General features: G+C 38.4%; 1 protein-coding gene across 1 annotated transcript in view; it reads left to right on the top strand.

The window, feature by feature from the left end:
* Nucleotides 1-25,360, top strand: part of TM9SF4 (transmembrane 9 superfamily member 4) — a 56,602-nt gene that overhangs the window by 21,038 nt on the left and 10,204 nt on the right. Inside the window, exons 2-13 of the mRNA XM_031954116.1 lie at nt 6,776-6,892; nt 8,285-8,384; nt 15,974-16,142; nt 16,261-16,390; nt 17,833-17,956; nt 19,339-19,457; nt 19,558-19,669; nt 20,382-20,452; nt 20,610-20,742; nt 21,315-21,396; nt 21,511-21,586; nt 22,569-22,652. Coding sequence (XP_031809976.1) covers nt 6,776-6,892; nt 8,285-8,384; nt 15,974-16,142; nt 16,261-16,390; nt 17,833-17,956; nt 19,339-19,457; nt 19,558-19,669; nt 20,382-20,452; nt 20,610-20,742; nt 21,315-21,396; nt 21,511-21,586; nt 22,569-22,652 — 1,317 coding nt within the window. The remainder of the gene's footprint in view (nt 1-6,775; nt 6,893-8,284; nt 8,385-15,973; nt 16,143-16,260; nt 16,391-17,832; nt 17,957-19,338; nt 19,458-19,557; nt 19,670-20,381; nt 20,453-20,609; nt 20,743-21,314; nt 21,397-21,510; nt 21,587-22,568; nt 22,653-25,360) is intronic.

The following is a 25,360-nucleotide window of genomic DNA, read 5'->3' as shown; positions in this document are numbered from 1 at the left end:
ATACTTGTTTTTATAGGACTGTGCATGAATTGTTACCTGTCCCTGTTTCCATTTACTGTAAAAATATTTTTTATTGATCTCTTTTCCCCTTATAAACCTCCCAAAAATCTAAACCATATAATAATTTTTAAAAGGAAAAAAATTAGCAAACCAATCAATCCACTGAAAAAAAATTTGCCATTCACAACATGAATAGAAGTAAGCATATTCTTATATCTCTTATTTAGAAGTCAACCTTATTCTTTATATTTTCACAACATTCATTTCACATTTTGTGATTGGTCCCATTTACATTGTTATGGTCATTGTATATATTATATTTTTGGCTTTGCTTACTTTGTTTTGCATTAGTTCATGAAAATTATTGCTTCTGTACTGTCACCACTTTGTCATTTCTTAAAACATAAGCACATTATTCCTTTATATTCATGTACCAGAGTTTGTTTAGCCATTCCCCAATTGGTAGCCACCTATTTTGTTTTTAGCTCTTTGCTACCACAAAATGAAGTTACAAATATTTTTGTCTATATGGAACCTTTTTATCAATGACCATTTTGGGTAGCAGTGGAGTCTCTAGCTCAAGAAGCATAGGCATTTTTGTCCTGTTATTTACACAATTCCAAATTGCTTTACAGAATGTACATAACTTTTTTAAAATCCCCATTGTTTAATTTAATTGCTTGTGCATCCACATCAGTCACTTCAGTTAAATCTCACTTCTTTTCCTCACTGGAATTGTTTCCTTCTGTGTATAAGAATTTCTGTCTTGAGGGTTGAAAAATCTGGGCAGATTTCTCCTATGAATAATTTTAGTTTTTGAGGTCTTAGCTATTAACCCTTTGAAATGCGTTTTCCCAAAATATGTGGTACATGCCTATTATTCTCAGTCTCAGACTCTAAGAGATTGTTACTTTCTTTCATAATTACATCATTTCCATCCCAGCAGCCACTATTATCTCCATGTTAGTAAGTTACCATCCTTTCGCCTTATCTTTTACTTTTACCCTCTCTCTTCCTTCTTTTTTCTTCTCCATTCTTCTATATAATGTATATATGTATTTGTATACCTATGTAATTTGAAGACATCGTTCCTATTCCTTCAAGTTTTCTCTTGTCATAGCTAAGCCTGATGAGGTTTAGATTTGGGGTACACAAATGAAATTAAGATTTCTGGTGGTCAGGGAGTTAAATGAGGTCTAGTGGCAGGTTCAGGGTTCAGGGAATCAAATGGAGGGGTTTGGCTCCCCTGCAACCCCTCAGGATTTGGCGCAAGGATAGGGAGTTTTCTCTTCTGGTGGCGCAGAGATTCTCTGTAAAGGAATCTACAGACCCAAAAACCTAGATTGATGAAAGAGGTTTATTATGGGGATTGGAAGTAAGGTTAAAGTTTAGTTAAGGAAATAGGTGAGGGTAAACAGAGGATGGCACTGGAAACAGTATTCCAGTGGGCAGAGACCTTTAATGTGCCAAGCATAGGGTTGGCATGTTTGGAACCTCTGCAAAGAGAGGGTTTTAGTTTGGCTCTTTTATAATGGGGGCTTTGGCTACAAGCTGAAGGGGGTTCGTGGGTGGAGTCCCAAGTTGGCTCCTAGCTGAGTTTCAGGTTCTAGCTGGAATTTGAATTGAAGTCAGTGGGTTTCAGGAATGAGCCGACCCCACCCAGATAACAAAAATGAAACTGTTTTGTGCTTTGGGGTGGAGTCCCCTCAGTGAGACAGAGTTGAAGGAAATTTTCTCCTTTAAGGATTTTCAGAGTTTCTGGGTCCCCTCTTCATTCTCTCATGAAAAGGACTTCTGAAAATGATGGCATTCATTTTTCTTTGATGTAAAATGTAGCACTAAAATTTACTCTATCTTATTGGTGTCTACTGCATATTTCCTTACAGGAGTAGTTATCTTCTTTGACTGGACTGTTCCTGGAAATGTAATACTTAAGACACTAATAATTCTAGCTCACATTTATAGCACATTCTAAAGCCTTAGAAGTCACCTCAAAGTGTTGGGAACCACGGAGGTTAAATGGCTTGCCTAGGCAGTGGAGCCTAGGCCTGAAGTCAGGAACATGCCTTTTCAGATCTACTGTGAGACCCTGACCAAGTCACTGAACCCCTTCTGCCTTGGTTTTCTGTCTGTCAAATGGGCTGGAGAAGGAAATGGCAAATCACTTCAGGATCTTTGCTAAGAAAACCCCAAATGGAACTTCCAAGACTGGGACACCACTGGAACTGAACAAAAAAGGCAAAGTTAATAGATATTCAGATCAGATATTCTAACTCCAAATCCTATTCTCTTTGCACTGCAATAATGCAAGGTTAGTTCTTCCTGTTCTACTATACAAATGAGACCTCATCCAAATTGTAACAGGCCATCAAACAGCTTTATATTTACCTTTCTTATGGCATTTATCAGCTCTTGCTTCATATTGTAGATCTATTCAGATCTCATCTGTTTTTCTTCAATGTAAGCTTCCGGAAGTCAGACACAACCACACCTTAACCAATTTGGTATTTCATGGATATGTGTTATATACAATAGGCATACAAATCAAATATTTACTGATAATAAATCATAATTTCTCAAATCCCATGTTTAGTTACACAACCCTATATGGGATTGCAGTCCACATTTTAAGAAGCCTTGCTCTAGATCAACCTCTCACACTTCTGAAAAGGAAATTGATATTCCAAAGATTCTCCAGAGGGACTAGCAGAGCTGGGACTAAAAGCCATCATAGGTGCTGAATTAAATATTTGTTGAATGAAGTTTCAGGAAAGCATTCTTCATCTCTTTATAGTTCACCAGTAAATCAACAACATCTATTAAACATCTACTTTGGCTGGAGATACAGAAACAAAAATGAAATAAAGTTGTTAAATTCTTTAGGGGAAGAAACAACTTGCACACAAATCGGTATAGGCAAAATAAATGTAAAATGAATATAGAGATAGTCACCTAACAGCTAGAAAGATCAAAAAGGGCTTCATGGATAAGGGACACTTCCCTGAGCTTAAAATGATTCCTGCCCTGCATCCAGTGTTTTAGCCTTCTCTTACTTCCCCATAATACTTCTTTTGTTCTATTTCTGTTATAATTATTTCTGCATGTATCTCCTTCCTCCTCAAAATTCATTGAGTGGAGTTTTGAAGGAAATGAGGGATCCTAAAAGATAAAGGGTGGGGGAGGGTTAGCCAGACACTAAGATGGGAGATGGAATGTCTTAAAAGAAATCTTCCTACCAATTTGAACTATTCAAGGATGGAATGAAACCTGGGTGAACATTCCTTACTGGGAATATTGTGAATGGGATGAATTCTTCTGAGAATTGTTGCATTAGATAACCTTAAGGATCCTTCCAATTCCTAAATTCCTTGATTCTGCCCCTAGGACCTTAGAGAATTCTTTTGTCATGTTCTTCTTGACAATAATCCTTTAAGTATTTGAAGATAGTAATCATATTACCTATGATTTTTATTCCACTCAAGTGTCTATTATCCTAAACGTCATCCTTATTCTTAATTTTTTCTTGTTTCATACTTTTTTATTTTTAATCATCCAACAAATATTAGGTTTTATTAGGGTGCAGCACACCCAGTAGATACATGAAGTATGGTTGGTATTTGGTTGCCCTTCATTCTCAAAGAGGACCAAAATGATATCACTATATTAGAGACAAGTTAAAGTGTGTCTGACTTGCTGATCAGACTAATACAAGCTGGGAATGCTCTGCTGCTACAGGTTGGACACAAATAGTCCATATGAATATTTAGGGTATCTTCTCTAACTTTACATATCTTGTGTTTCCTTTCCTGATGAGGGCATACCATGTTGGGTGGTCCTATGCCAGGGTCTCCATTGTCATACAATCTATTCTAAAGTTCTTTTTTTTTTTTTTAAATAGCCTTTTATTTACAGGATATATACATGGGTAACTTTACAGGATTAACAATTGCCAAACCTCTTGTTCCAATTTTTCACCTCTTACCCCTCCCCCCCACCCCCTCCCCTAGATGGCGGGATGACCAGTAGATGTTAAATATATTAAAATATAACTTAGATACACAATAAGTATACATGACCTATTCTAAAGTTCTTAAGAGATACCGTGAGAGTGTGCTTGTATCATTTTTTCTGAATGCCTTTCGAATCCTTGCCCTGTGTAAGTTCTCCATAAAATAATTTTTTTGGTAAGCATACATTAGGCATTCGAACAATGTGGCCAACGTGCTCTCTGCAGTAGAATTGGAATGCTTGGCAGTTTAGTTCGAGAAAGGACCTCAGAAAGTTATGTTATCTGGCCAGATAATCTTCAGAATCTTCCTAAGACAATTTGAATAGAAGCAATGCAGTTTTCTGGCATGGCACTGATAATACTGTACAAGTTTTACTGGTCTATAATAATGAGGTCAATGCAGTGGCTCTATTTGGTAGTCAGTCAGGTAAAATGGACTGTATCAGCTTCTAATTAGCTGTATTTATTCTCTTTAATGTCAAGGCATACTTTCATCATCATCCTTACTGATAAATTTTTATCAAGTGCTTATGCACCTGTGCCCATCTTTGAATTAATTGCACTTGATCTCTGACCTATAGAGATTCGTATAGTATAGAAGGTCATAGGATTTAGAAGTGATGGGGACCTTAAAAGACTATACATAGGAACTTCCAAAAGAAGTTAAGTAATTTGTTCAAGATTAGCAAGATGCTCTTCCTGCCTTCATGAAGTTTATAGTCTGAGGGAAAATGAGACACATATAACTGTAATGTGAAATAGCACAGTCAATTCAGTGGCTATTTACCTTGTAACTACTTCGTAATAGACCTTGGAGTTACAAAGATAAAAAGCAATATAGCCTTGCCCTTAAGAATTTTACAACCTAACAGGAGGAGAAAAGTATACAGATAATTATATTACAAGGTAAAAATGAGATGAGGATAAAGAAGAGATCTAGACAAAGTACTTTAGAAAATATAAAAGTATGAAGATGCAAAGTGTTTGTTATATGAGGGGCAAGAAAGAAAAAAATCATGTTTTCCCTGGAAGATTGTAGGATGGGTAGGATTAGGAAAAGCTTCATGACTAAAGGGACATTAGTGCTGTGTCTTAAAAATCCTAGACTCAAGATTTAGAGAGAAGTCTGGGAAAGGATATTTCAGCCTTTCTTCACAATAACTTTGTGAGGCTATTCTTATTATTAATCACTTTTTTATAGTTGAGCCAACTGAGTCTCAGAAAAGGGCACATGACACTTGCTTAAGGTCATAAAACACTTCCTTAATAGTTCATAAATATTAGAGGTGGATCTTCTGCCTCCAAATTTAATGTTTTCTTCTCCCCTTTCCCCTCCCCTCCACCCCAATTTCACCATGTTATCTCACAGTAAATTGTTGGTAAAAATCCAATTTCACCATGTTATCTCACAGTAAATTGTTGATAGAAATATAGAACATAAGACTTCTAGCAGGAACCCTGAGAAATTCAGTTTTCTTGAAGCGTCAGGGAAATGAGATTGCAAGAAGAGACTAGATAGGGTGGTACCAGATTATTTTGCAATGGGAATGTCAAGCCTAGGAATAGAGAGCCATGTGAGTGTTTTGAGAAATAATTTGGTCAGATTTGTGCATATGGAAGATTATTCATATATTTACCCGATTAGACAATATGGTATTGATGTAGTTAAAAGGGAGGTACTTGTTAAAGGTAAAAGGCATAATTATAGTTGGTGATGAAGGAAAATAGCCATAGAATTTCTGTGACTGGATGGGACAGGGTGAGGGGCAACAGGATTCATAACGGGATTCATTTCTAATGTGAAGCTAAGCAAGTTTTATAGAGAAAGTAGGATGCTTCTTCAAAGTAAGGATTATATTGTTTTTCATCTTTGTATCATCATTTTGGAGAAATGGTGGGAAGAATCTGGAGCCATTATTTCATTGGTGTACATCATCAGTGTGGAAACTATCTCCATCCATATAGGTTGATAACATCTTTGTAATTTGTAGTCATAATGAGAATTCAAGCCACTTGCCAATGGTCTCATCACTATTGTATGTGTCCATGTTTACCAAGGAAGACTGCAGCCTTTCTTATTCTTTTTCTACAGTGTCACTCTGCCTCATCTCTCCAATATAGTAGATGACTAATAAATAAATGTTGATCAGATTGAACTGAATATCTGAATTCTGATTTGTTTAAATGATAGCAGAAACACTTTGTCCAACTGATCGGATTCCAGGTATTTTTTGCAAATATTCAAAAATATTTGAAGAAGACAACTTCCTGGGGAAATAAGACATTATTCAGTGTTTTTTTCTGCTAGGTTAATCGGATCAAGAAGAGGAATAACAATGAGATATCTGGCTTCTATTTCTAGCCTTATCACTCATTTTTCATTTTGGCACCCTTTTCATGGGAAGAAAACTGCCTTTTAGACACCGGAAAACAGCAAATATAAAATGATTTGGTCTTTGCAGAGAAAAATATTTTGTTAGTAGCAAGGATTGATTTAGGTTTAATTTTGATGACTTTGTCCATCAGATGATGATCCCTCTTCAAGCTATCCAAGCATGATGAAAAGAATATTGGATTTAAAGTTATAAAACTTGAGCAAGCTTTGCTACATATTACATATTTAATATTGAACACATCACAATGTTTCTGTCCCCCAGTTTCCCCATCACAATGAGAGACAGATTAAATAATGGTTTAGATCCCCTCAGTTCAAAATCCTATGATCCTTCCTGCTTCATCCAACCTGACTTTTCTTCTTCCTATCAGGGCTGGTTGCTGCCACGGGCCCTCGGACTTCTCTCACTTGTTTGTGGAACAAACTCCTTCTATGTCCCTGGGGTTGCACCAATCAACTTCCACCAGAATGACCCTGTAGAAATCAAGGTAAGTGTATGCTATGCTTACTGAGAGAGAGAGAAAGAAGGAACAGGTGGGACCGAGAGAATCTTTGGGTTGACAGAAAAATTCTTTATCCTTAGATAAGAGAGGAGGGTGCTAGATGTGCTACTTGCTTTTACTTTGGATTGCTTTCTCATTTCTCTAGTGTTTGGACCAGGTAAATGCCTATCCTGACCTCTTTATGTATCTAGATGGTAAGGTACTCACTAGGCCTGGAGTTCTTTAGTGCAGTTTAACTCATTTTAGTGTTGGGGGTTTTTTGCTTTTGTTTTATTTGGGGGAGGGAGGGTTGTTTATACTATGGTTTAGTCACAAGTGAGAATAATTTCTACTGCTGCTACTGTATTTCTAAACTCCCTCTTTGGTTCAGTTTTGCCCCAAAATATTGCTATAGGAGAGTAGCTTTATCTAATGAATAAAGAAGAGACCTTGGATTTATTCTTAGTTCTTCCATCTCCCTTTATAACCTTGGTCAAAGCAAAGTACTTAATTCCTGTATGCCTCAGGTTCTCCACCTGTAAATTTAGGGGCAAAAATATTTGCTTTCTCTATGCCTCAGAAGTTGTGAAAGAGATTGTCCTTAGACAATGTGATAAAGTACAATTTGGTATTCTCATTAAGTACATTTTATTGAATACATATACTCATTAAGTACATGATATTCTAATGTTCCCTCCACAAAATTGCTCCCTCATCATAGCATGAGTGCTTTATATATAAAATGATTTGGTGCAGGGTGAGCCCTGATGCCTAGAATGTTTACCCTCCTCCATTCTTACCACTGACCTCCCTGACTTCCTTTAAGTCCCACTTAAAATCTCACTTCTTACTGTTCTCAATCCTTCTTAATGCTTTCCTATTATTTCCTGTTTATCCTATATATAATTTGTATGTTATCTCCCCCTTTGGATTGAGAGCAGGAACTATCTTTGATTTCCTTTTGTATCACCAATGCTTGGAAAGTTGCTTGATACATAGGAGGCATTTAATAAATGTTTATTGAATTAAATTATGTAAAGCCAAGGGAAAAGCACTTGCGTGGCTAAATGCAAAGAAGTTTCATCCCTACGTGTTGGCCACCAGAGGATTTTGGGGGAAGGAGTTGTCATAGCAACTCATAGAACCATATATTAAGATTTCAGGGGTTATAGTCTGCTTCCAGTGGAGTACATTATATATGGCTTTTCAAGGACTCAAGTCTGAATTTCACATTTGATTTTTGTAAAGTAGATATTTGCTATCATTCTCCCCTTGGAAAAGGTTAGTTGAGAATGTGCCAAGGGTTTGAAAATCCTTTATCTAAAAGGAAGTGTACTGTAAATCCTATTGGTTTGTCTGATTTTAGGATGATGCCTTATTCTATTTTCTTCCCTCCAGGCTGTGAAGCTGACCAGTTCTCGAACTCAATTACCCTATGAATATTACTCACTGCCCTTCTGCCAGCCCAAGAAGATAACATATAAGGCAGAGAATCTTGGTAAGCCCTTCCTTCCTCCTGATAGCCTGCTCCAATGAGGCATTAGAGTTGCTTTCTCTCAAGTCTTTTCTTTTTGGCTATTTCTGCATCCCTCAGTCAGATGCTGGTCTTCAGACTGAAAGAATAATTATCCTAAATCTAACAGTGAACAAAGTTGGAACCAGAAGTAGTACAATGTGCCACTGCATGTGTCTTGGCTGCCCACATCTACTCCTGTCCCAGTAAAAGTTGGTATACTGATCACTGAAAAGGTAGCTCTCTGCAACTGTTTTAAATACTTCCTTACTAATCTTCCATTCCCTTCCCACTCTAGGAATAAAATGAAGAGAAGGTGGAGATGGGAACTGGTATGCTGAAAAGAGTTTGTCTTTTTTTTTTTTTTTTTTTATTTAATAGCCTTTTATTTACAGGATATATACATGGGTAACTTTACAGCATTAACAATTGCCAAACCTCTTGTTCCAGTTTTTCACCTCTTACCCCCCCACCCCCTCCCCTAAATGGCAAGATGACCAGTAGATGTTAAATATATTAAAATATAACTTAGATACACAATAAGTATACATGACCAAAACATTATTTTGCTGTACAAAAAGAATCAGACTCTGAATTACTGTACAAGAGTTTGTCTTTTGTAATCAGCTTGTCATCCTCTGGATGGACAAAACCCCTATCCTTCCCAAGCCTGACCTCTTCCAAACTGCCCCACATTCCAAGATTGCCTTTGGCTTCTCCGTTCCCTCTCCCTAACAGAAGATTTACTTTGCCTCCTACTTTATTAAGAAAATTGAGGCCATCCAGTGTGAATTTTTTCAATTTCATTTATCCCTTTTCATTACAGTATCCTCACCTACCCCACTTTTCCACATATATCTCTCTATTCCATGTTCTCTGTGAACTAACTCCTTTTTTCATGCAACTTCAATTTTTCTCTCATCTTCTTCCCCTGAGCCTATAAACACATTCTGGACTCTCTTTCATAAAAATAAAGTTTTCCTTGATCCCATCATCTGTTCCACTTTTTTCCTCCCCTTTGCCCCACCAAACTCTTACATTAGTCTGTATGCACTTTTGCCTCTTTCTTGCCAACCATTCCTAAATTTTTTGTGGTCTGTCATGTGGCCCCATTACTCTGCAGAAGCTGCTCTCCCCAATGTATTAATGACCTCTTTATCATCAGCTTCAATAACTTGTTTTTTTGTCTACATCTTCCTAAAGATGTGGATGTGTCTGTCCCAAGGTACTCTTGTAGGTTTTCTCTCTCCGTTCTCTCTTTTGTTGATCTGATATGTTTTCATGATTTCATGCAGATTACTCTTAAATCTATATCTCTGGCAACCTACCTTCCCTAGAACTTCAGTTCTGTATTCCTGGTCTCCTTTTGGCTGTCTCCACAGGTTGAAGAAATCATTCTCCTAAAATAAGGCTTCAAACTCACTATGTTTAGTTTTAAACTAAACCCAAGATATCACATGCCTATTAAGCAGTTAGTATGAGCCAGTTACTATGAGACTATGCTAAGCACTGGGGATACAAATACAAGCAAAGAAAGACAACCCTTATCCTCTAGGAGTTTATGTTCTAACCAGAGAAGACAAAGCACAAAAAGGAACTGGGGTGAGGGAATGTGGTCATGGCATTAAATTCCAAGAAATTCAAGAGCTGAGCCAACAGAGGTATAAAAGTTGACTGTACTGGGCCCCTCCACAAAATGGAGGTCCCAAAAGAAACTTATCCATTGGAAGGGTGGGACCAGGATAGTGGAGGGATACTCCTGGATGAAAAGGCTCTAGGAGCTGAGCTAATGGATATTCCAGGATGAAGAGGCCTCAGGTAAAGAAGTTCCTGGGTGAGAATGTAACTCTAGAGGCATGGTGAAATCCAGAAATTCAGAAGCACAGCCAGGAAGGGAATTCATCAGCTCTCCCCCAAACCTGCTTTTCTCCCCAGGTTCTCTCTTTCTCTTTTAATTGTATCACCATTCTCATAGTTTATCTAGGTAGTGACCAGAATTACTCTTCCACATCTCCCCATCTTCAACCTTTCCCCATACTACCTAAGGAGGTATTTCATTTCCCCAAGTCCTACCTTTACTATACATTTACCTCTATCAAATTACCATCTCTATAATATCTCATCCTATACCTCCTTCTGCCTTTTCCCCCCATAGCTACCCTAGTTCAACATCTTGTTTCTTCTTTCCTGGTCTGTTTCAAAAGTTTCTTACCTGTTCTCTTTCCTCTCCAATCCATCCTACCCAAGTAATTTTTCTATAAGATTGTTACCTTTTAAAAAATTTTTTTTTTTTTAGTTTCTCCCCCATACCTACTAAATAAAGTGACCCTGTCACTTTACTGGACAGACACACTAATTCAACACTGACAGATCTGTGAACTGTTTTTTCTTTTTAATATTTTGTAATTATAGGGAAAGTTAGGCTCTACCCCATCTATCTAGCCATCTATTTTGTGTGCCAATCAGACTGAACTACTCTCTATCCTTTCTTTTCCTTTTTTCCCATCTTTGTTGAAGGGTCCTCTTATCTCATTCCATATCCATACTTGGAACCTACTCCTTCACTTCCCTTAAGAGATTTCACTCAGATATCATCTGCTGCCCAAAATTCTCCACTCCCACTCTTTCCCCTATACTTCCAGAAGAAGGTGCTTTATTTAGGTCCTCCCCTGGCACTCTTCTAATGCTGTGACATTCCACCTTCATCAGAGGAGCACTACTTCCCCCTCATGTGAGAGTGTGACCTTCTTGAGGACTGTGACTATATAATTTTTATCTTTTTATTGATAATAACTGACATGATATTTTAAGGTTTACAGAATGTTTTGCATATATTATCTCATTTGAGCCTTACAACTTTGTAGATAGGTCCTATAGATATTATGGCCCTTATTTTACAGATGAGAAAACTGAAGCTTAAAAAAAATTGGGTGACCCATAATCTCTAGGTTAAAAAAAATTGCTAGAGGTCAGACTTGAACTGAGGACTCTAAAAGTCTTCAGTTCAAGTCTAGCACTATATCCTCTATATCCTGCTGCCTCTCTCATTTTCCTCCACATATACCCCATTCTGGATACAATGGTTTCTACCTAGTTATCATCTGATAAATATTTGTTGAGTTGAACATGGAAAAAGATCTTGAATAGTAGCTAAAGATTCTGTCTGGGACCATGCTGGGTTCAGCATCTTATCTGCAATTTGCAAGGAGACATAATATCAGTGATGATGAATTAGCAAGTGAAACAGAACTAGTATGTTTTGGTGACAGAATTGGGATTCAGAAAAGCCTCTAAGTTAGATAAATAAACTAGCTTAATTAATTTAAACTTTAAAAATTAAATTAATTAAATTTAAATAATAAAAAATTAATGTTATTAAGTCTAATCTTAAGGTTTAAAAAAGTATAAGATAAATTAGATATGACAGCGTCCATCAGTTCCTGTTTAAAAAAAAATCTGGGCATTTTGGCTAACTACAGTGGATCATCAATGGGATATAATATCTGTAAGAGAGAGGTGATAGTTTCTACATACCTTGCCCTGATCACATCACTTTGAAGTATTATATTCATCCCTGGTTCACATTTTAAGAGGGATCTTGACATAGGGGAGGTTTCCCAAGAATGGGGAGGTAGAGCTCTAAAAATTGTGTCATAAACCGAATGAGTGAGGTAACTGTACAAGAGAAGACTCCAGAGGACATGATAATAATCTACAAATGTTTGAAGGGCTGCTGTGTGGAATAGGGATTTATCATATTTTGTGGGTCTCCAAAAGAGAGAATAAGAGCCATTGGGTAGAAGTTAAAGAAAGGCATATTTGAACTAATCTCATGATAAATTCTAAGTGAATACAAATTTAAACATAAAAGAGGGGTGTGTGAAGAAAAATAGAATAGGGCAAAAGGTCCTATCTTTCACAGTTATGATCAGGGAAATATGTATAACCAGATTAAAGATTATTGAGATAATAAAAGTCAAAGTGGACCATTTCGGGTATATTAATTAAAAGGCTTTTGGATGAACAAAAGTACAACAAGAAGAAGAAAAAATATTTTTCATTCAACATTTTTTATAAATAACAGACAGGTTATGTGTTTAAAGTTTATGAATAAACAGTTTTCATTATTATTATTTTTAGTAATAATAGCTTTTTTCCCCAAAAAATACAAGCAAAGGTGGTTTTTACCATTCACCCTTCCAAATTTTTCTCCTTTCCTCCTTTCCTTCCCCCTCCCCTGGATAGCAAGTAATTTAATATAGATTAAACATGTGCAATTCTTCTAAACATATTTCCACATTAATCATGTTGCACATGAAAATTAAATGAAAAGGGGAAAAAAATGAGAAAGAAAAACAAGCAAACAACAACAAAAAAGGTGAAAATACTATTCTTTGATCTACATTCAGTCGTCACAGTCTTCTCTCTAAATGAGGATGACATATTCCATCCCAAGGCTATTAGAATTGCCTTAAATTATCTTATTATTGAAAAGAGCTAAGTCCATCAGAGTTGATCATCACATGATCTTGTTGCTGTGTACAATGTTCTCTTGGTTTTAATCACCTCACTTAGCATCAGTTTATGTTTTTCCAAACTTTTAAATCAGGCTGTACATCGTTTCATATAAAACAGTAATATTTTATTACATTCATATACTGTAACTTTGGATAAACAGTTTTCAAGAAGAGACTACATACTATCAAAATCATATTTTACAGTGTCCAGAATCATTAACAATCAAAGAAATACAAATTAAAACACTTCTGAGTTGTTTCTCAGACCTGTCGTACAGGCAAAGATAGTAAAAGAAGAATGGTAAAAGAGAAATAGTCATAAATAGACAGACATGCTAATTAACTGCTGACAGATTTGTGAATTGACTGGGTGTTCCTCTTAATAGTTTGGAATTGTGAAAAAAGTTATAAGTGCATCATGCTCTTTTATCTGTCCATCTTACTGTTATTGTTTTTGTTGTTATTTCAGTATCTGATTCTTTGTGACCACATTTAGGATTTTCTTGGCAAAGATACTGGAGGGGTTTGCCATTTCCTTCTCCAGCTCATTTGATAGATGATGAAACTGAGGCAAAAGAGTTAAGTAACTTGCCTAAAGTCACACAGCTAGTAAGTGTCTGAGGCTGGATTTGAACAGGAAGATATGCCCAGCCCTCATCCACTGTGCCCCCTACCTGCCCTAATAATTCTTACTAGTGGGTGTCATACCCTAAAGAAGTTGATAATTCCTATATGTATCTTAGTATTCTTAGCAATATTTATTATGGGAACAAAAAACTGAAAACAAAGTAAGTTTCCATTGATTATGAAAAAACTGAACAAATTGTGAAATGAGAAAATAATGGACTATTATTGTTCCTTAAGTGCAACATTTGGAGAATTCAGAAAAATGTGGGAAAGTATATATAAACTGATGCTGAATGATGAAAGCAGGACCAAAAGAACTGTGTACATAATGATTGCAGTATTGTTAAGTGAAGAAGCAACATATTTCAACTAAAAGGCAACCGATTTGAAGCCCAATATTGTGACTAATGTTAAAATAATCAACTCTTCAGAGTCATTATGATGACTATATTAGATTTTTGCTAGAAATGTACATGGGGGAAATTTATGGGGAACTGGTTAGTGTGCCATAATAAACTATTATCAATTAAAACATAAGGAAGAAAGGGCAGCTAGGTGGCACAGTGGATAGAGCACCAGCCCTGAAGTAGGAGAACCTGAGTTCAAATGTGGCCTCAGACTCTAAACACTTTCTAGTCACTTTTGTGACCCTGGGCAGGTCATTTAACCCCAATTGTCTCAGCACAAAAAAACAAAACAAAACAAGAACAAAAAAAACAAAACATAAGGAAGAAGTAGCTAATAGTTGCCCCTGCAATCTCAAGAGAGCCTGGACCTCTACTTTGTGATTATAAAGAGGATTATTATTGTTTTTATTTTACCGGGAAGATTCCTATATTAGCTATGAGTTTTGACCAGGGAATCTAAAGTATTTTTTAACACTTAAGATTCTGTTGACCAGTCACAATGCTTTTCAGCTGGCAACCAATGTTATTAAACAAATTCACACTAAGGTGGGGATTGCCTCCCTTGTATCATCTGCTGTTGTTTATGTGTTAACTGAAATGAGTCTTTTTAAGTGGTGGACTTTTAAGTAGAATATATGTTTGACTTGGGAGAAAGGAGGGGCATTTATTGTCTCCTGTTTCCTCCTACATGGGAGGAGGGAAAGAACAAAGGAACTGAGTATAATAGAATCAGGTTTTGTAACTCTGGGGGATTCAAGACTTAGCCTCCTTCTCAAGAAAAGAGTACCCATGATCTGGTGTTTCTGGAGCCTTTGGTCACCAGGCACTACCACTTCCAGGTATTGGAATCTAAGGTGGGACAAATACTAGTGTCTTGAGGTCAGCTAGATGTGGCAGCATTCAACAGGATTGACTAAAAGACAGAAAGTAGCATGTCCTCGGCCTCAAATTAAGGAGAAGAAACAAATGAAGAAGGGAAAGGGGAAAGGTTGTTTCTCTGGTTAATTTTTCCTAATTTCCTTGGCAAGGGAAAAGGCTTGAGAGTCCCAAATTCTCTTTGGGTCTCTTTATGTCCAGAATTTCCTATTAACTTTTCCCCTTCTGCCACAGAAGTAGGAAAACCTGTATGTAAGTCTTCCTGACTAATGTCTCCAGGGATCTTATGAGAGACCTCAAGAGAAGTTTCTACTTTGCTTTTCCCTAGTTGCTTAAGAAATGCTTGCTTTGGTAGTTAGTTGGTATAGTGAATAGAGCACTAGCCCTGAAGTAAGGGGTACCTGAATTCAAATGTGGCCTCAGATACTTAACACTTCCTAGCTGGGCAAATCACTTAACTCCAATTGCCTCAGAAAAAAAAGAAAAAAAATGTTTGCTTTGGGTGTACAAAAAGTAATTCTAATGACAGCGGACTGTTTACCATGTATCTAAGTGTTACAGAATCAATTAACCATTAATGTGTCTATCCACTTGTGAGTTATCTGCTCTATTATGAAACATTTTGTATTATGACCATCATTGAATATACTGGAATGAATTTTATCATTTTTATCTAATCGGAACAATAAATTCTATTCTTATATATTCAGTCTTCATAGTTTATTATTGCTCATGTAGCATAATCATCAGCTCGCAACAGAAAAAAAGTGATAAGGCACAATGAACAGGACTGTCCCATGTCAAAAAGAGACAAAGTGCCCCAATATATTCTTGTTCTTGGTACATTTTCTATGTTTCAAAAAGTGATGTTTGTATTGCTAAACTTTTCTCACTTTTTCCCTATCTTTTTTCCTTCTTAAAGGAAGAAGTTTAAGTAAATAATAGGAAAAAGTGCTGGACCTGCCTCAGAGGCAGAGTTGTGAATATCAAAGAAAATAATCTCTCTATAAAGCATTTATATGTTACATTTATCTATTATTACAAATTCACGTTGTCTTTAGGGGATAGAGAAGAGCTGAGCCTCTGTTGAGATCAAACAGGTACTTTATGATGGACTGCTTCTCTCTGTCTCTCTTTCATGTGGCAGGAGAGGTGCTGAGAGGGGATCGGATTGTCAATACCCCTTTCCAGGTGTTAATGAACAGTGAGAAAAAATGTGAGGTTCTGTGTTACCAGCTCCGAAAGCCGGTGGTGCTGACAGTTGAGCAGAGCAAACTTGTGGCTGAACGCATCAATGAGGATTATTATGTCCACCTGTGAGTGACTTTTCTTTTCCTCCTCCTTCTCTTCTTCCTTCTCTTTCTCCTTCCCCAAGAGGATTGCTTTCCAGTTGGGGCAGACCTAGAGGGATTGACTGGGGATTTGCCATTTCAGCATTGCAGATAACTTACCTGTGGCCACTCGGCTGGAACTGTACTCAAACCGTGATGATGAAGGCAAAAAAAAGGAGAAGGAAGTGCAGTTTGAACACGGCTACAGGCTAGGCTTCTCGGATGCTACAAAGGTAAACAGGTTCCAAGTGCTCAGGAATTTCTTTCCACAACTTATATTCATAGGATGCCAGGTAGGGATCAGGAAAGATTGATGTTAAAGATTAAATCCATAGCACAGAAAATTCAATGAGGGATCATCTATACAGAGTAGAAGAGACCATCTAGTCCAATGACACCATTTTGTAGGAGAAGAAACTGAGTCCCAGAGAGGGGGTTCTCCCATATCTAGTAAATGGTGAAATTAGTACTCAAACCTGGGGCTTCTGGTTCACAGCCCAAGGCTCCCTTTACCCATAACTATGCGATCTAAATAGTGAACTATTATAATTGGATTTGACTTATTGAAAATCTGCTGTGTGCTGAACATTAATAGGAGCTTAAGGAGATACAAAGAATTTCAAGACCCTGTCCATTCATTAAGGACCACTCAGCCTAGTTAAGGGGTCACTTTCATGAGTCAGAGATGGAAGAGTACACTGTAATCAGGGGATAGGTTGTGGAATTGGATTGGGTTAGACTTGGAAAGATGAGCTGGAGTACAATGACAAGAGAGAAGGAATTCAGTTCTGGAAGAAGGACTCTCTGTTGGGGTATGGTGAAGCAAATCCATCTACCTGGAGTTCAGGTAAGAGAGGGATGGGGAAAGCTGGAGAGAGAAACAGGACGACATTAAGGAGGTAGGTTCCTAAAGGCCTGGTTAAGGACTTTGGAATTTTTCCAAAAAGAATAGGGACCATTGCAGGTTTTTGAAGAGGAGAGAGACATCTTCCAGGAGGCATTTTAGGAAGGGCAATGTAGCTGGACTACATTGAAGGATGGAGAGGGCCTGGAGTCAGGAAGATCAATTAAAGTGTTTTTGTTTTTGTTTTAAACTGGTCATCCTGTCAGTCTTCTCATCAAATGATAACTTCTGCAGGCATCTCATTTGGCTTTCCATACATGAATCCATTATTTCCTCAGTTTGCAAATCAGAACTGCAGGTGGTCTTCTTAAGATGAAGTCTCCCTGAATTCCAGCCTACAGTTATAGGCTGTAACTGATGTGATAGATACAGTGTGTTGCTGAGCCTGTACATGTCTTTTTCACTTGGTAGTACTTCCTAGTGACATGTGCTCCTCCTAGTGTGGTTGCTCTCTAGACCCCTGGATTGTTCCTTCTCTCCCTAAAAAAGATGTTAACAGAAAATTTAGATGGGGGAGGGGCTGGATCTGGGATTCCAGTGGTACTGTGAACTCCCAGGTGAGGGAATTCCTCTACATAATTTATAGTCTTAGAGAACTGCCTAGAAAGCTAAGACACTGAATGATTTGCCCAAGGCCACAGAACAAGTACTTATAAAAGGCAAGACTTGAATCCAGGTCTTCTTGGCTTTGAGACCAACTCTTCTACTCTATACAACCATTCATCTAGCCATTGATATGTATAATTATTTTTTCTTTTCTTTCTGTTTCAGATTTATCTCCATAATCATCTCTCATTCATCCTTTACTATCACAGAGAGGATGTAGAAGAAGATCAGGAACACAATTATCGTGTCGTCCGCTTTGAGGTGATTCCCCAGAGCATCAGACTGGAGGGTGAGTGGGGGGCTGTGATCAGAGGGGAAGGACTAGGCTGGAATTCCGCAGCCAGAGTGCTTCTAGATGCAGAGATAGGTAAGAGTTTGAGCTCTGGTTTCTTCCATAAAACTGGAAAAGGCCAGATTCTGGTCAAAGAGCATTTGCTTCTTAGAAGTTTACTTCTTGGGCCAAAGGGATCCACCAGAGCTGAATCCAGGTCTGATTTCTCCCAAGTCTAATACCCTTTCACTGTATACTGTAGTGCTACCTACTAAGTGGACTGAGGTAGGTCAGCTCTAAAGAATGAGAGAACACACTGTCAGTGTGCAAAACACTGGTGTTTTATTGGTAAACAAAGACACCTTACAGTGTGTTAAAAGTAGAGCATGGGGCATTGAGTTATAAGCCTTGGGTTTCTCTGACCTTGGCAATCTCTGAGCTTCAGTGTTCCTTGCTGTGAAATGTGGATAATACAATACCTTACTCCTTCACAGTTCTTTCTGACTAATCAGATAGACATTTTCTCCCAGCTGTGGAACCTTTTGGGAGATGAGTGAACTTACTCTCTCTTTTAGCTAGCAAGTTGAGTACTCCCCCTAATTCGCCAGGATTAAATGAGATGATGTATGCAAAGTGCTACCCCAAAATGAGTAGTTTAGTATCTATTTATATTTAAATTGCTTTGTGTAATGGGTGATGCCTGGGTCTCTTTAGAATACACTTAAAATCTTAGAATGATTGACTTCTGTAAGAGACTGATCTTATTCATTTAACTTTGGGTTTTTTTAGCTTCCATTTCGGAGGCCCTTCCTTCCCCCTCCGTTTTGGGAGACATGTCACATTTGGACCCTGTGGCCTCCTACAGAATGTAATGTACTGAAAGGAGTCCTTGCCTTGGAGTCAGGAAACCCGGGTTCAAATGCTCTCTAGTTTTGGGACCTCTCTATGAGTCTGTTTCCTCGTGTGTAAGATGGGAGATAATTGTGTTTTGTAAACCTTAAAAGTGCTATGGAACTGTGAATATGTTGCTCTTATACCCTGCCTAGGTATCATATCAGGAATGGGAGAATTTAGCTAAGTTGTCCTGTTAGAATTGTAAGAATCCTAGTTCCTTTTCTAAAAATCTCCATATTCTTTCAGTCAGCTTCTCATGGTACTTTCTGACTAATCAGATAGACATTTTCTCCCAGCTGTGGAACCTTTTGGGAGATGAGTGAACTTAGTCTCTCTTTCAGCTAGCAAGTTGAGTACTCCCCCTAATTCGCCAGGCCAGGCTGCTAGAGTCCAGGTTCATCTTTTGTAGGGTAAAAGAGAGTCTCAGTATCAAGAAACTAATAGATCAGCCTCTTTTAGAGCTTGCATATTTTGTCAGGGACAGACCAAGTTTGTATTTCCCACAGACCTCAAGGTGGATGAGAAGAACTCGTGTACACTGCCTGATGCTGCAGGCTCTGCCCCACAAGAAATTGATCCCACCAAGGAGAACCAGCTACTGTTCACCTACTCTGTGCACTGGGAGGTGAGGCAGGAGCTGGGGTCCTTGGGCAGGAAAGATGATTGATCTTTTCAAGGATTTCTATTGAAAGAGCCCTGACCCTGCTGTCTGTTTCCCCTCCCAGGAGAGTGATATTAAATGGGCCTCTCGCTGGGATACCTATCTGACAATGAGTGATGTGCAGATCCACTGGTTTTCCATCATTAATTCTGTTGTGGTGGTCTTCTTCCTCTCAGGTGAGAGAGGTGTTGATTGTGGAGGAGATCTGTGGATCAATTCTCTTCCCATTTACAGACTGGGGCAAGAGCATTGCCTGGGAGGTGTGGGGCCTTTGGAGGGTGAGAATAACAGCCCACAAGAGTAAAGTCATCCTGTGCTACCTTTTATCTATCATCTCATAACCTTTTCTCAAGTGGAGAGTGGGCCACCATGTATCCTGTCCTAAGGACAGAACTGAGTGGTCTGCATTAACTTTAAGGTTCTTAATTTCTCGTCTCTTGTCTTTTAAGTATATGATGGGCTATCCTGTAAAAGAATGGTCAGATTTATTCTGCTTGGTCCCAGAAAGCAGAACAAGCACAAATCTTAGAAAGTGCAGAGAAGCCGGGTTTTTTTTTAATATAAAGATAAATTTTCTAATAATTAGAGCTATCCAAAAGAGCTTTAGGTGGCCTCAGGTGGGATAGTGTGTTTTCCCATTACTGGAGCTCTACAAGCTAGATGAGTGACTCCATGTTGAGGATATCAAAGAGGTGATCTCTGCTCAGATATGGATTGACTAGAGATCCCCTCTGATGTGTCTTCTAACTGTGGGGGAGTCCCTGATCTCCTACATCTAATAGTCCATCTAACAGAAGAAACCCTGTCAGTCCTCAGTGAAACACTGACAGGCTGTGGAAAGAGCAGCACATAATGGAGCTGATAGATCCACCTGTGTGCATCTTTCAGGTATCCTCAGTATGATCATCATCCGGACTCTCCGAAAGGACATTGCCAACTATAACAAGGAGGACGACATTGTATGATGGCCTTGGTGGGAATGGGAGAGGGTACCTCCTAGCATCAGGGAAGGGAGAAGAGGTTTAGAGTTTGAGCTAAGGAAGTAAGGAACTTTCTTAGGTGGTAAACACTGCAACATAAGACTTACAATACCACTTCTGTGGATTTTTGCTATAGGAGGACACCATGGAGGAATCTGGCTGGAAACTGGTACATGGTGATGTCTTCAGGCCCCCCCAGTATCCCATGATTCTCAGCTCCCTGCTAGGCTCTGGAATTCAACTCTTCTGTATGATTCTGATTGTCATCTGTGAGTGGTATTTTGAGACTGGAAGGATAATGGTTGTCCTGATGTTCATGTCATTTTCTGTGACAGAATAGCTTATTCAGTGGCTAGTCACTCTCTTTTGCCCAGGGAGCACTTTAGAGAGAAAGATAAGAGCAGGTGCTCAGAGGATCACCACTTCTTGAGGTTCTAGCTCCCTAACAGACAAGTACCATCTTTGAAGAAGATGTCCACATTGGTCCCACATGTTTCTTTTACTAACCAGTGATCATCGCATGTTCTCTGGGGATCCCAGTCTGTCTGTCTATCTGTCTCTCTCTCTCTTTCTCTCTTTCTCTTTCCGTGTGTGTGTGCGTGTATATGTATGTGCATGTATGTGTACGTATGTGTGTCTCTGTCTTACCTGAAGCTTACAGATTTAAGTTTCCCATGACTAATAAGGCTTCCAAAACAGTCAGACCTACTGCAAAGATGTAGTTAGCATCCATCTTTCCACCTGTTATCTTGAGAAAAGAATGGGTCAAAGGAGTTGTAAGATTACAAAAGACAGGCGTGGAGTATGTCTGCTTCATCATTTCTGCCTTCTCCTTCCCCAGTTGTCGCTATGCTGGGAATGCTGTCTCCCTCCAGTCGGGGTGCTCTAATGACCACAGCTTGTTTCCTTTTCATGTTCATGGGGTAGGTTATGTATTCATTATTTGGGAAGGGTGGGACAGGAGGAAATCTGTATGTTCGTTATTTTTCTAAATAGTCCTTCCCTTAAGTAGAGTAATACCCAATGTTCTTCCACAGGGTTTTTGGTGGATTTTCAGCTGGCCGACTCTACCGGACCTTGAAGGGTCATCGATGGAAAAAAGGAGCCTTCTGTGTGAGTAGCTCTCTTTATCCAGACCCTTCCCAATATTATCAGGAAGCAGAGATTTTCCTCAGCAGGCCTGAATGGTTTTTATTTATTTATTTGGGACTGTGATAGATATTAGGGGAAAGATAGACTTGGGAAGAAAGTTTGCTGGAGGATCAGGTTTTGTAATAAGTGAGAGAACAGACAGAAAATCCTGGTAAAGAATTGTGGGTCAGTATAATGGCAAAGTTAAGACAGAGTTGTAGAGATATAGAAATTTAGAAGGATTCTTTCCTAATAATCTTTGCCATAAAACTGCTACAGATTCCTGTTCAGAACAACAATGAGAACTAATGGCTAGGAGAAGGAAGAGAAGGGGAATTGCTTTATTAAATAAAAATAATTTTAGGGTATTTTAGGGTTTTTTTTTCCTCTATCAACTGAGAGCATTATGTGGCCCTTTGTCCCTCTCAGAACTGGTGAGGAAGGGAAAGTAAATCCGGCTTTGAACAGAAAAATAGGTCACTAGAAGCTATTAGAAATAATATCTCAAAGAATGGTGTAGTATCTTCTTGACTCTTGTCTCAAAAGAAAATTAAGCCTTTGGGGAAATGGCATTGGCTCTTCAAATTAACAGTTTTGCAGATTCATAAGATATTAGACTTGGAACAGTCCATCAAAGCAGCAAAACACTGTGTTCATCAGTGACCTGTGGCATATACAACTGCCAGGAATATCTACTCCTAACTAGGAAGGACTTTAGGCAACTGGAGGCTGTAGCTACCAATGATTAACTGAGAAATTTGCACTGCACTAAACGCACTAAATCTGCTTTCTATTTAGGCAGTAGCATTGACCATAGAATGGGTTCTTATGGGCTTGTTCTACCTGTTGAGGGAGAACACTCTCAAGTCAGACACTCAGCAAAGGGAACTCTGCTTAGGGGAGGTAGATGCTCTCTGCATGCTATCAGGTCCCTCTAGTCAACTTGAATCACTCTTGTCCACAGACGGCAATGCTGTATCCTGGGGTGGTCTTTGGCATCTGCTTTGTTCTGAACTGTTTCATCTGGGGGAAGCATTCATCAGGAGCGGTAAGTGGTCCCTAAGCCCCCAACCCCTTGGTCAAATCTGTTTTCCTGTGGTGATTGCTGCTGCTTTTCTGTTTAGGGTCAATGGGGTCTTGTTCCTGACAGGGAGCACTCTGTACTAAGCAGGATTTTCTTAGCCCTGCCTACTTTTGTCCCACAAAAGTGCTCCTAAATGTTCTTTGAAAAAAAAAAAAACAGGCTTTAAAAAGGGGAGAAGGATATATTTATACAAAAATATTTGTAGCAACTCTTGTTGTAGTGGCTAAGAATTGGAAATCAAAGAGAATATCCATCACTTGGGAAATAGCTAAACAAGATTTGGTGTATGATTGTATTTGGAATATTATTGTGCTATAAGGAATGACAAGCAAAGTATTTCAGAAAAAACCTGGAAAGACTTACATGAATTGATGCATAGTGAAGTGAACAGAACAAGGTGAATATTGTACACAGTAATTTATTGTTTGATGAAGAACTATGAATGACTTAGTTATTCTTAGCAATACAGTGAGCTGAGACAATCCCAAAGGACTAATGAAAAAGCATTTATATGCTTCCAGAGAAAGAACTGATATTGATTGAATACAGATTGAAGCATGCTATTTAAAAAATAAACTCCCACCGCCTTTCCAAATGGAAACTTCTTAGAAGTTTCTACAGGTTACAAAATTGAATGGGTAACTTCTCTTTCCTTGGAACTCGTGAACAAAGCAGAGGCTTATTTGAATTAATCTGTACTGTTTCAAGAAGGGACTTTCCTTCAAGCTTCTTCCCACTAAGTATGTCATCCATTGTGGAACCCAAAGAATTATTACTGCAGGTTCCAGGCCATAGGCCTGGTAAGCCTGGGAAATCTTGTACCTCTTGTTCCTATGCAAAAGTGCCATGAAAATGTCTTCCTTTAAAAGTTTTAATTAAAGATTCTTAGTTCAGACTAGAAATCTCTTCCATATTGTACCAATGTGCTGAGGAAATTTTCCTTCTCAGAAGCCAGGGGAACCATTTTATTGGAATTGATATCAAGAAACAGGTCTGTGGTTGTGGAGTTTCTGGGTGTAATTTATTGTTCAGCTCTAACTATTTCCATTTTTAACTTGGTCTCTTTTACTTATCTAATGCTAACTACATGAATGGATGAATTAATATTTCCCTTCTTACCTTTGGTGAAATTGTTCTTTTTCCTCTCGTTGGACCTCTTCCCTGTTTCTTTGCTTTTTTCTGCCAAACTGTGTGTGAAAAGGTCATGTGATAATGCTTTGGTTGCTCTCCTTAGCAAGTTTTCATTAACTAGAGATTTATTTTTTCTGGACTTATCTGCTTCCCTGATGAGACCACTACTATCTTTACCTCTGAACTAACTGTCCAGTCTTGCCCAACTGTTTCACAACTAAAAAGCTTTCCTCTTTCATGTCTTCCCATTCTGCTGCCTCAGGACTGTTTGTTGAACCATGTCTTACACAAGGATAGAATCCTAAAACTGGAAGAGACTTCAGAGAATGTGTGGTCCTAACTTTTATTTGAACTAAGAGTCCCCTCTCCAAAAATCTAAACCACTGGTCTTCAGCTCTCTTTTAAGACCTCCAGAGATGGGGAACTCATCTCAACAAAAAATCTTATTCCATTTTTTAAAGCTCCATTTGTTATGAAGTTCTTCCATACATCCTCCTTCCCACTCATTTCTTTTTTTCTTTTTTTAAAGACTAGGCTATCCTACGTCACCCAGGCTGAAAGTATAGGGCCTTACTTATGAATGAAATCCCCCTATAGATTGACATGAGAACTTTGCCATGTTCTGTTTCTAACTAACCAGATTGCCTCACCTCTTGGAGTCTTATGCTAGATTTAATGAAGACACCCAATCAACATAATACACTGCAGCTCGGAACTTCTGAGCCCAAGAGATCCAATAGCCTAAGCTTCCCCATGAACTGTGATTACAGGTGTATACCACCATACCCATCCTCAAACAATCTCTAAATATTGATTTTGCCCTTTTGGATTAAACAGAAGAAATTTAATTCCCTGCCCAATAATAATCTTTCAGATTCTTAGGAGTTTCTCTTCTCCAAGTTAAGTCCCTTCTCCCTCTCCCCACCTCCACCCCTCCAGTTCTTCAGCAAATTCTCCTAGTACATGCTTTCAAAGCCGCTTTGCCATCTTTGTTGCTTACTCATAAACAATCTTTTTCTCTAATTAATGTATTACTTAAAATGTGGGTGCCCAGACTTAAACACAGTGCTCCAAATATGGTTTGACCAGGAGATAGGGATATTGCCTCTTTTGTTCTAAGTCGGTCAGTCAGTAAACATTAAGTGCCTACTCTGTGCCAGGCACTGTGCTAAGCACTAGGGAAACAAAAAGAGGCAAAAGACAGTCCCTGTTCTCAGCAAGCTCACAGTCTAATGGGGAGACAATAAAAAAACACCAGTATACAAATGAACTATATACAGGATAAAAAGAAAATTAAGAGAAGGAAGACACTAGATTCTGAAAAGAGGTTGGAAAAGGCTTCCAATACAATCCCATTTTTTTAAGGGAATTTAAGGGATTTAAGGGAATTCAGGGAGGTCAGCAGGTGGAGATGAAGAGGCCAAGTATTCCCTGCATGAGAAAGTGCCTGGACTCTGCAAATGGAGTGTTTTGTTCATAGAACAGCCCAGAAGTTGATGTTATAAGATTAAAGAATATATGATGGAAAATAAGGTGTAAGA

This window comes from Sarcophilus harrisii, chromosome 2 (assembly GCF_902635505.1).
Source record: "Sarcophilus harrisii chromosome 2, mSarHar1.11, whole genome shotgun sequence".
Lineage (NCBI taxonomy): Eukaryota > Metazoa > Chordata > Mammalia > Dasyuromorphia > Dasyuridae > Sarcophilus > Sarcophilus harrisii.
Note: the sequence above shows the minus strand (reverse complement) of the source record. Positions and strands in the feature narration are given on the sequence as shown.